Source organism: Rhinopithecus bieti, unplaced genomic scaffold (genome assembly GCF_001698545.2).
Source record: "Rhinopithecus bieti isolate Rb0 unplaced genomic scaffold, ASM169854v2 scaffold_40559, whole genome shotgun sequence".
Taxonomy (NCBI): Eukaryota; Metazoa; Chordata; class Mammalia; order Primates; family Cercopithecidae; genus Rhinopithecus; species Rhinopithecus bieti.
Genome location: NW_016817388.1, coordinates 211,836 through 224,040, shown reverse-complemented (window position 1 = coordinate 224,040; position 12,205 = coordinate 211,836). Strand labels below are relative to the sequence as shown.

General features: G+C 38.3%; 1 protein-coding gene across 1 annotated transcript in view; it reads right to left on the bottom strand.

Annotated features, from left to right (window-relative positions):
* The window catches only part of SKAP2 (src kinase associated phosphoprotein 2), a 197,566-nt gene extending 188,055 nt beyond the window's left edge, over positions 1–9,511 (bottom strand). The window contains exon 1 of the mRNA XM_017855973.1: positions 9,049–9,511. Within this exon, the coding sequence (XP_017711462.1) occupies positions 9,049–9,115 (67 nt within the window). The 5' untranslated portion in view covers positions 9,116–9,511. The remainder of the gene's footprint in view (positions 1–9,048) is intronic.
* Positions 9,512–12,205: the final 2,694 nt, after the last annotated feature.

Below are 12,205 nucleotides of genomic sequence, written 5' to 3'. Positions count from 1 at the left end.
TTCAATATTATGGTCAATATAAGCTAATGTCTCTGGCAAGGTCTGTCTTTCCCGTAGAATGAATTCAATTTTCAGCGTATATCCAACATGCTAAGCTTAAAGGAAAAAGAAAATCCAACTTTTCTAGCAAGATTTCCCAAATCAAGCCCTCTCCTTCAGCTACCGTACCCACTCATTCTGACTACCCTCAAATACAAAAGATTAACCAGCGTGTAGTTCTGCTGAGCTCTTGCTCATGCGGGCGTGGTTTAGCACCTGAATATTCTTAAGGGAAGAAGTACAAAAAATTATTGCACTATATAAAAATATAGGTTACCAAGAAATAAGAGTTTCTCATGGCCTTCATAGTAACGATTCCCTCATAGCCCTGTTTGCTTTTAATTTAGTAAAAACTCTAAATGGTATGGTGTTGTCTGGTTGTCTCTAGTGTAAAATTTTTTTATTTTACACTACAGGTTTAATTTCTATACTAGCTTCCATTCTTCTGCTTTATCATGAAATTACGTGCAATTTACATTGGTAGTTTTCAGGAATTCATTAGCTCATTTTAAAATATCTAATATGGAGGAGATCTTAAAAGGTGTTTAAGTAGGCAGGCTATAAATCATTGATTATTTCATAGATGGAATGGATATATGTTTTACTTTCTTTTCCTTAACTACTTGTGTATGGCCTTTGTATGGCATCAAAACATAATAATATTACGTATAAATAATTCAAAGTAGTATAGTAAACAATCTCTCAACTGTACTTAACAATTAACCATTTAAAACCTAGTATATGGGATAGAATGTTTGTAATTCTTGATTACAAAAGTATCTTGATCCAATGAGGAAAGCTGATTAAACTTCTATACATTCATAATAAATGTGTAAAGGTAATTTTTCACTAAGTCAATACGACAAGTAAAAGAATTAAGAATACTGTAATAATTTTAAAAAATAGCTTATGGTTTGAAGTCTATTAACAACTAATGTGTTAAAAATAAGTATCAAAATGAAATGAAAGCAAATGTCACAGCTTCCCTTTCCTTGAGTTATATTAACAACTAATGTGTTAAAAAAAAATAAGTATCAAAATGAAATGAAAGCAAATGTTACAGCTTCTCTTTGAGTTATATTTTGATGAGGGGGACATAGAGACATAATCTAGTACCAGTGCAAATTAGACACAGACTTCTAAAGTGAATTCAAAATAACAAAACTTACAAAGAAGCATGCTGCTCTAAACGCTTTAAATTTTGTACCCAGAAGAGCAAGCAACCTTTGGACATTTAGACATTAGCTGAAATGGAAAGATCACTGGCTCCCCTGAGATCATTACAGTAACTTTTGCAAGAAAGTGGAATAAGGGAAAAAGCAACATCCCTATTGCTGATTCTTCTTCCAACCAGACTCAATAGGAAGAATCGCTGGCCCAATGACTGGGAAATAGTCTGCTTAGTGTTATTTTCACTCAATGTTTGCCTTTGATTCCTTCTTCCATGAGTATTTAATTGCCTATTTTACATTTTCATTATACAATCCAAGTTTAAACAAACAATCTATTTTCTATCTCTGGAAGTAATAACAATAAATTGCCCCCAAGAGTTTTTTCTTTAAAAGGCCATTTCAGTTTTATAAAACTCAGAAAAAAAGGATGCAATAAATACTCTACATAGTGCTAACGCCCCAAACATGTTTTAAAATACTGATCTATGTTACTATTTTATGACAAAGTATTTTTTTTGAAAGTGTGCGACTGCAGGAAGAATCGGTAATTTTCAAGGATGGCAAAAATTCAGAGATTGGGTATGGGCTTTTTTTTTTTTTAAAGAGTAGCCTTTTTTAACATACTTATTCCTAAGCTTTTCCCAGAAAAGGTTTAAAGCAACTAAAATTATTTAATAAACAGTGACTTTTCGTGATTATTTCTCAAAGGTGATGTGGAGAGGGCAGAAACTGCTCTGCTAAAAAAAACAAAAAAACAAAAAAAAAACTTTAAACTGGAAGCAGTTCCTGAAATAATTTTAGTTTGTTGATTGCCCACAGACTTGGTTGGTTTTTAAGCTTTTGAAACCTAGGTTCTTAAAATCTACACTTTACCCGTTTCTTTTAGAATCGAATGAAACCAGCCTCTTCCAGGCACAGGAGACTCCTAGACATGCCGGTGGCCTTCGGCTGGTGTCTGAACAACACACCGATCCTGATCTCGCAACGCAAAGACAGACCAAGCGCCGCAAAGAAGTTGTAGGGCTGTGAGATGCTCCAGCTCTGCTGTCAGTGACACGCACATCTAAACCCCAGGGTTTCTCTCAGGCAGAGCCGTGAGCATGGAGAGCCAGGTCTGGGGCAGCACCCTCGCCAGACAAATGGGGCTGGATCTGTGGCTTTGCAGCTCAGAGCCAGGGTAATATTTCAAAAGCGAGCAATAAAAGTCTTGGGCGAATCAAGTGCTCCTCTGGCTGGTTGGAGAAGAGATTTGAAGCGTTTTATTGTGCTCTAAATAGCCCTGCAAACGGTAAACTAGCAAGCACAGTAAACTAACAAGAGCGTTAGCCCTCTTCTACCTTCCTTTGAGGGTCGTGTTCCTCGGTTAATATGTAGATTTCACCATTCCTGACTGCCCGTAATTTAGGGAAACGCAGTAATTTAATTACAAGAAAAGGTCAGCCTCCCTCGCTCGACTCTTAGCCCGGTTTTTAGAATTCTTCCTCAGAGGGAGGGGCTCAACTCACACTCTCACGCATACTGGCCACGGGAGAGAAGCGTGGGAGGCCCACTCTGCGCCCACGGGAAAGGGTTTAACTACCAGGTCTAACTACCCCCACCAACCCCCACCTCCTGCCTCCGGGCCAGCAGCCAAATAGATTGCAGGGTCTGCACTGCTTGCATTTAACCCCAGAATTACCCCTATCTCCATCAGCCTCCACCCCAGCCCAAGTCATCAGCAGGAAAAAGTTATGGTGAAAGTAAATGTGATGGGATTTTAGTTACTATTACACCTTAACACTGTCAAGAGTAAACCTTATCTCATGGTACAGCTGTAAGGATCTGGGGGAGAAGGCCTCTGAAAAGATCAGATTTACAACTGCTCTGTCGATAAATGTCACGGTCTGAAAACAAAATTAAAAGATGACCTATACTGGCTCAGCAATCTTAAGCAGTTTAAGTTAGAAATCTCTCAATTGCCATGGAGACCCCTAAGAGGCAAACACACCAAATCACTAAATAGTACTCCAATTTTCCTTTTTTCCCCCTTTTAACATATAGACCTCCTAAAAAACAGTCACCCCACCTTTCCCTAGAGTCGCCAGTGGTTGGGACAAGTATCTAACATACACACTAACTGCTTTCTACCAACTTCTACACAGATCACATAATGAAAAGGTGGAACTACACTAGGTCAGAACAGTTTACGTTTTTTTGCAAATGATAAAATAACTCTCAGCTTCTGGATATAGTATCTAGCACAGGTTCCCACTCTTGAAAAGCAGTTTGGCCACTTGTCCTCACCACCCCCGGCTATCAAACAGCCTAGAATATGGCTTGCAGACTGCAGGTTAAAAACAAGTCTGAAAGGTAACACCTCTTCTTCCTGCCTAATCCTCCAATCACCCAATACCTCCTGGCACATGCATATAAACACACTCAGCCTCCATGATGGCCTGAATTGTATGGGGGAGGGAGCAAGAATTGAGCTGAATCTACCACCATATGCTCAGCCGCAGATCAATAAAATAAAGGTAAAACCAATCACACAGCACCCCCAATGGCCTTACTAACTTAATTCCACATCTCTCTCTACATTGTGAATTGGGCCAGATTTCTCTCTGCTTTCACTGAGATGTGCTGTCACCAAACTTAATATGATAGGGATCCTAGCCTAGAATCTAAGCTGCCGTTAGGAGAAAAAAAAAAAAGATAAGCTCTTCTCTGTTAAACCAGGGTATGGCTCTGACCAAACGGCTACTGATGAAAACATAAAAAGCAATTAAACTGGGCACATGCAAATCAATGGAGCCAAATGCCCAAAGTTGGAATATGGCTAATTGAAAAGTTATTGATTGTTCTAACTGATGTTCTTCCCTGATTACTCAGCACGTGCTTTTACAGGTTGCAGATGAACTGTGGACTTTTCAAACATGGAAAAGGTGACATGAACTGGCACAAGAGCTCTCATGGTACAGTGGGTAAAACATACCAGAGTCTTACAATCCAATCATTGGACAAAATTTCCAAAATTGACTTTGGGAAGCTAAATGATATATTTTGATAGAAAGCTGGGCTGTTTAAACGTAGGGTTGAACATCTTTCAACCGCCAAAAGATGACTCTTGATAAATAGCACCTTACAATAATCAAAATCTTTTTACCACACATTTTCAAAGAAGCCACAGTGAATAACACTTTAGTCTGAGATTTACACTATATTCACTTTTAGGCAGCATCTATTGTAATGTGTTCAGAATGTGATTGAAAAAGAAATGCAAACTCAGTGGAATGAAAAGATAGACTTAGCTTTAATTGAAAAGACAAACTAAGTGAATAATGAGTATATAAAATCTAGCCTATGCCACTTTTATCACCCATATATGACACTTAATCTGAAATTTATGAGAGACAACTAAACTGTGTTTCAAATCACCAGCAGCTTTTCCTACGCTGTTGTGTCTACCTTCTTTCTAGTAATACTTTAAATGCTGGTAACAGGAGCAATAAGCCCATTTGCAAATTTTTCATATAATGCTAACTTTTTAATATGTTTAGATTCTTATTTTTTAAGAAAACCAATGATAATTTGGATTAGGTAGCTATAAAAACTGTACATAATATCAAGAGCCTTATATAGCAATGAGATGAATATACTTTCAATGGACAGCCATGCCAAAAGATCTCCTCCCAAGACAAAGTAGGACATTATATACTTAAAATAGGCAAATAACTTTCCTAACACCACATCTTAATTCATCTATATTATTTAACCCATACAAAAAATCTCTATAAACCTCTAGTCCCTTAATTTATATATATTCCTATTTCCAGAAAAGAGTATATTGGAGGTACAATAGATTTCATTTTGAGATTAAATGTTCTCATATCAACTCTATGCTCTTTAGTGATTGCTGCCCAGATGGGGCAGGCTTGTTCTTGCTCCACAGGAAAATCCAGGTGCTAAGGAGGTAGGTGACTACTGGTGACTCAGTAGGTGGCACTCTTCCCTTTACATACTCAGCCAATGTCCCAGAAGGAAGTTATGAGATACTAGATACACCATAAATAATTCTCATAGGAAAAATAAAACCAAAATGTTGACCAAATTATAAATGGAACTTTGGAAAGGTAAAAATCAAATCGTAATATACTCAGCATTGAAAAAATTCTGCCTCTATTTCAAATAAATTGTAATCTTCACCTAGTGCCCCTACAGGAATCCCTTTAGGGGACTGATTATATACCCTAAATAATATTATGTGAAAAAAATTCATACATTATAATCAATGTGTGAAGATAATCAATGTCCCCTAAACATACTGATTATCTTCACACATAGTGTGTGGGAAAACATTTTAATGTTCTAAAATTCCCAGTAGGGAAAATGTGGTATTTCTAATCAAGACTGCCATGTGAACAAAACCTCAAGATCACTTTGCAGAAACTATATAACCACTTTATTTATTGTTTGTTTGGTTTGGTTTCATTTTTCAGAGCACTAACAATCACTATTTTCTTCTTTTAACAATGGTTTCATTTGCTAATTTAGTAAACAGAAAATAACATCTTCTTAGAGCTTTCCTTTTAAAATTTGTTGTCCTAAAACAAATGAATGAGGATGAATGAGAATATCTGATTGCAAGCCACTAAAAAACCATTATTTAAAGGGTGATTAAACAAATAAAGGAGGCTGGAGGGAAGTGGTTCTAGTTCCTCTTACTTTCTTGCCTGTCTAGAGAAAAAAAAATCACATAAATCAAGATTATTCTTGCTGCTAGTCCTAGTCAAAATATTTGGATGTGAGAGAAGATTAAATGGACAAGATTTGGGATTGTCCTTTGATTTCAATTATCCAGGCTAAACCTGTTCTTCCATTGTTGTAGAAAAGAAAAAAATCAAAGGTTGCCTGTAATGCATATGGTAGCTCAAAATTTGCTTTCAACAACGAAATTCTGTAAGTCTTCATATAACCAGAAGAATAACAAACGTTTTATAAAAAAGCATAGGTCTTCAAGACTGACTCCCAGAAATATAACTAAAAATAAACTATATAGCCACTTTTCAATGGTATCTTTACACAAACATTCATGTGAAGTTGAACAATTAACAACCTTTTTTTTTTTTTTTTTTTTTTTACATTTTCTATGGAGATGTTTTTTATAGGAAGGAAGGGAGAGGGAACAAATGGTTGAAAGTATAGCATAGAAGTGCCATAATCAGACAACAGAAAATAAAAGAAAGAAAATAATAAATAAGAACACACTTGAGTACCTTCCCTTTTAAGCAGGTGAAATTTCAAACAATACATGACATATAATGATTTAGATAATAGGCATATGGAATACAAACAGATACATCTAAACAACATTATTTTAACAGTCATTATCTTTTGATTTTATATTCTTCTTTCTGAAAACAAAGGACTTTAAACCCCTGAAAAGTTTAGTTCCTTATCTTCTCTACCTTGGAATTCTAGCATAGTACCATGCATTCTAAGAGCACTCAACTGTTAACTACAACACCATTACCAATATCTCCTTAGTTTCAAAGAAATATGCCAAATAAGCCAGCAATATCTCTAATATTCAAACCAATATAAATACTTCTATAATGTTAGTTACTCTAAATCTAGTCATATACTCTTACCCAATAAACTTGAATTATGAAAAGAATCATGTACAATGCCAACAATATTTTTAGATGAAATACGTGAAATAACTGCTGACAGCACCTATTCTTGAAGCCTTCTCTACCTCAAAAAAGATTTTAATTACAGTCAAACATAAAATGTTAACAATTTTCCAAATAAGTTTTTTAAAACCCAAAAAACACTGATTTGTTAAATTTCTTTAAATATAAATACGCCCCAACTCACTTCCATACTTCTTGAAAATATCCTCTGAAAATAAAGTGTAATTCAAGTTTCTGATTCCAAAAGTTTTAATTGTAATATTTGTTTTTAATACTTCATGTGTTTTAATATGTGATTTGCTTTAATAATATAAAATAGTGAAAATGTCAATAAAAGGACCTTAAAATAATTTCAGACGTTATGCTAGTGTATTACCTGACTAAAGAGAGAAGGCAGAAATATATCGGAAATTAGCATTGGCAGATAATTTAAATATGTAATTTTGAGTTTTTAGTTAAATTACACAAATAAGGGCCACATGAAATACTTGTGATCTATGGGGATAAGAGAATAAAGGTTCTCATGACCTACATATCATATTATCTGTGATGTATGATTATGGATCCAAATAACAAACTGTACCATGGCAGTTGCCAAGCTTTAAACATGCACCTAGAGGTCTATATGTTAGTTCTTAAATTCAAAAATACAGACATAGAATATCCTGAAAATGGTTTTATCTATTTTTGGAATAATGATAAACACTTTTCTGCACTGGTTATTACAATAATATTCTAAATAAACAATTCCAGCATTGCAACAACAAAAAATGTTAAGTGTGGTAAAACAAAATCAGTAGTCACGTAGATGTAATAAAGCTGCCTGAAGTCAGTCTTCAGACTTCTTTAACTATTTCCCTTAGTGGTACCCTTTAATGACAACAAGCATTTCTTAGAGTGAAAGGCTATCCCACCACAAATGCATTCAACATACTGTACCATAATCATACAAACATAAGTCTACATTCATACACTTAGTTTTCATTTCCCTATCATATTAATAATGCCAAGCACCAAAATTGAATAACAGCATATTAGGAGATTTGGACTCACATTGCTATAGGAGTAACTTTACTATTTCAAATGTCACATTTTAGATGATGTTGCTTTTTAAGAGTTATAATAAGCAATCTGTAATCTAGTTATTCATGAACAATACTGAAAGATAAATATTTTATAGAATCTAAAACTAAAAATCGAAATTCAGTTTCCAGAATTCTGACGTACACAAGACAAAATAAATGCTGGCTGAAATTCCAGAACATTAAGATACGCAAGATTTGTGCTACCTTGAAAAGATATATTTTCTAACTTGTACAGAAATATAAATTTTATTGGTTCTTAGTGAACATACACACCTCCATATCCAGAAAATTAATGATTCATTAATTTTCATAATGCTACTTAAGAATCACGTTTTTAGCTCCTAAAACAAGTTCCTATAAATGGTAATGTAAAACTGAAAAAGGGAAGAGAAGGGTGCAAACATAAAGTACTTTCATCGTGTCACACAGGAAGTAGAACTTTAACATATCCTTCCTTTTTTGCTTTAAAATATTACTGAGGCTGGGGACAAGTGGCCATTTGAGAACCAGACCTTCTTCAAAAGTTGTAAACGTGAGTGAGCTTAATGTTTAAGAAAAATAGGAGTTTTAGAAATGACAAACTCTTTCACCCCATAACCCCTAACACCTGTGGCTCTGACATCTCTTTGAATCTCTTTGCATCTCTACATCCTCTACCTCCATTGGCCAGACCACCCAAGAACTACTTCTTTGACTTCTGCTCCCTTCTGCCCGCTCACGCAGCATTCATTATAATTCTCTCCCTCTACCACTCTTCCTCCCCGCCCCTCCTCTGTCTCACACACACACACACACACACACACACAGTCTTCACAATGCACATAGAAACGTCCTGATCCCATTTGTGTAGACCACCAAAAAGGGCTTCGCCACCATCCCCGCACCAAATTTCCACACACACGCCCACTCCCTTTCTGAGACGAAACAACCCTTCTCTCCTCCCTGTGCCGACCCCACTGGCTAGAAGACGTAGGGAGCGTGGGGATGGAGGATAAGGGCTCTGAGTGCTTCTGTCCCCGCCGGCTTACCGTTCCCTCGCCCCCGCCCCAACAGCATTACCGCCGCCTTCCCGCTCTTTACCTGCCAACAGGTTCCTAATTTCCTCAGGGAGGGGGTATGGAGAGGAGGTGCTGCTGGGGTTGGGCATGTTAGGGAGCGCAGAGCGTGCGGGGAAAGAACCTGCGCTGAAAAGGTGACCGACGGGTTGGGGCTGCGGCTGCGACCTAGACTCAGGCTAGCGGCCCGGATAAAAACAGCGGGGCTACGAGTCGGGACACTGGCGGGCCAGCACTCACAATAAGGAAGTCACTGAATCTCCAGCGAGCAGCAGCTGGACTATCGGCCCAGCCCCGCCCAGAGGGTCGGGGCGGGGAGATGGGTAGGAAGGGACACTAAGGGCCTTAGGGGTCCAACTGCGCATGTGTATTCCTCGGTTTTCCCGGCCCCAGAAGAGCGAGCCTCTGGGCGAGCCACGCCCACCGCTACGCCGGGAAGCAGGAGGAGGAGCCACTGGTGGGAAGTGGGCGTACTGAGGCTGCGTCACCTGATCCTGCGTCACCTGATCCAGCGTCCGAAGCGCCTTACAGCCATTTTTGGTACTGGTGCCACCACAACTGCTGATCGTTTCTCCAGGATTCCAGAAAATAATGTATCCGTGATACACAGTGTATAGAAGTTTTCCGATTACGCCTTCTGCGTAACAGTCAGTCCCACCGCAGTTTAACCCACAAGGAATTTTCTATTGTCCAAAACTATTATGGCCTTCTTTGTCCGATTGAACGGAGGTAACGAAGTCTCGTTTTCCGCCAGTCGTCCCGGAGAAGCCAGTCTGGAGCCGCCCCGCAGCGCGCGTTGTGATTGGCTCTTACATTACTTCTCTACCTAATTCATATCCTTGGGGTGACAGATTTTCCCCATTATAAGGAAGAATGGGAAGTTCTAAGCACTGTCCTTTGGCAGGAAAAAACAAAACAAAACAAAAAATCAGAAGGCCTAATAGACATAGGCACCACTGTCCATCTACAAGCATCAAAAATAAAATTGCTGGTGGTGATTAGTAGAATAAAATTATAAAATCTGCTCACTCCAACTTGACCATTTAGTCAACAAATACTTATTGTTTGCTATCTGTAAAGCTTCTTAAAAGTTTTCTCTTAAAAAAAAAAATGGCTTCTTTAAAACCTTTAACAGGCATACATCTTTGTGCTTCCCAGATATTACATTTTTTAACAAATTGAAGGTTTGTGGCAACCCTGCATCAACCAAATCTGTGGGCGCCATTTTTCCAAAAGCATGTGCTCACTTCATGTCTGTGTCACATTTTGGTGATTCTCACACTATTTCAAACTTTTTCATTATTATTATTATATATGTTATAGTGATCTTTGAAGTTACTATTATAATTACTTTGGGGCAGCACAAACAGCACCCATATAAGACAGTGACTCTAATCCATAAATGTGTGCATTCTGACTGCTCTACGAACCATAACTTCCCCCATATCTCTCCCTCTCTTGGGCCTCCCCATTACTTGAGACACAACAATATTGACATTAAGCCAATGAATAACCCTACAATGGCCTCTGAGTGTTCCAGTAAAAGAATCACATGTCTGTCACTTTAAATCAAAAAGCAAGAAATGTTTAAGCTTAGTGAGGAAGGCATATTGAAAGCCGAGACAGACCAAAAGCTAGGGCTCTTGCACCAAACAGCCAGGTAGTGAATGCAAAGGAAAAGTCCTTGAAGGAAACTAAAAATGCTACTCCAGTGAACATACGAATGATAAGAAAGTGAAGGAGACTTATTGCTGGTAAAGAACGTTTTCATGTTCTGGATGGAAGATCAAACCAAACATAACATTCCCTTAAGCCAAAGCCTAATCAAGTGCAAGGCCCTAACTCTCTTCAAGTCTACAAACGCTGAGAGGTAAGGAAGCTGCAGAAGAAAAGTTGGAAGTTAGCAGAGGTTGGTTCATGATGTTTAAGGAAAGAAGCCATCTCCAGAACATAAAAGTATAAGGTGAAGCAGCAAATGCTGGTGAAGAAGCTGCAGCAAGTTATCAAAAAGATCTAGCTAAGGCCAGGCGTGGTGGCTCATGCCTGTAATCCCAGCACTTTGAGGATGAGGCGGGCGGATCACGAGGTCAGGAGATAGAGACCATCCTGGCTAACATGGTGAAACCCTGTCTCTACTAAAAAAAAATACAAACAAAAAAATTTAGCCAGGCGTGGTGGCCAGCCGTGGCTGGCACTTGTAATCCCAGCTACTCGGGAGGCTGAGGCAGGAGAATGGCGTGAATCCGGGAGGCAGAGCTTGCACTGAGCCGAGATAGCACCACTGTACTCCAGCCTGGGCGGCAGAGTGAGACTCCATCTCAAAAAAAAAAAAAAAAAAAAATCTATCTAAGATATCTGATGAAGGTGGCTATACTAAACAAAGAGTTTCAATGTAGATGAAACAACACTTATTGGAAAACAATGCCATCTAGGACTTTTGTAGCTAGAGAGTAGAAGTCAATGCCTGGCTTCAAAGCTTCAAAGGAGAGGCTGAGTCTCTTGTTAGGAACTATTTCAGCTGCTGACTTTAAGTTGAAGCCAATGCTCATTTACTGTTCTGAAAATCCTAGGGCCCTTAAGGATTATGATAAATCTACTCTGCCTGTGCTCTATAAGTGGAACGACAAAGCCTGGACGACAGTACATCTGTTTATAGAATGATTTGCTGAACATTTTAAGCCCACTGTTGAGATCTACTGCTCAGAAAAAAAGATGCCTTTCAAAATATTGCTGCTTATTGACAGTGCACCTGGTCACCTAAGAGCTCTGATGGAAATATATAAGAAGATTAATGTTTTCATATCTGTTAGTACAACATCCATTCTGCTGCCCATGGATCAAGGAGTAGTTTCAACTTTCAAGTCTTATTTTAAAAATATATTTCATGGCTGGCCATGGTGGGTCACACCTGTAATCCCAGCACTTTGGGAGGCTGAGGCAGGAGGATCACTTGAGGCCAAGAGTTCAAGACCAGCCTGGGCAACATAGTGGCACCCCATCTCTACAAAAAATAAAATAATTAGCCAGGTGTGGTCGTGTGTGCCTGTAGTACTAGCTACTCAGGAAGGGAGATGTAGGATCCCTTGGGCCCACGAGTTCAAGATTACAGGGAGGTATGACTGTGCCAGTGAATTCCAGCTTGGGCCACAAATGAGACGCTATATTAAAAAAAAAAAAAAAAA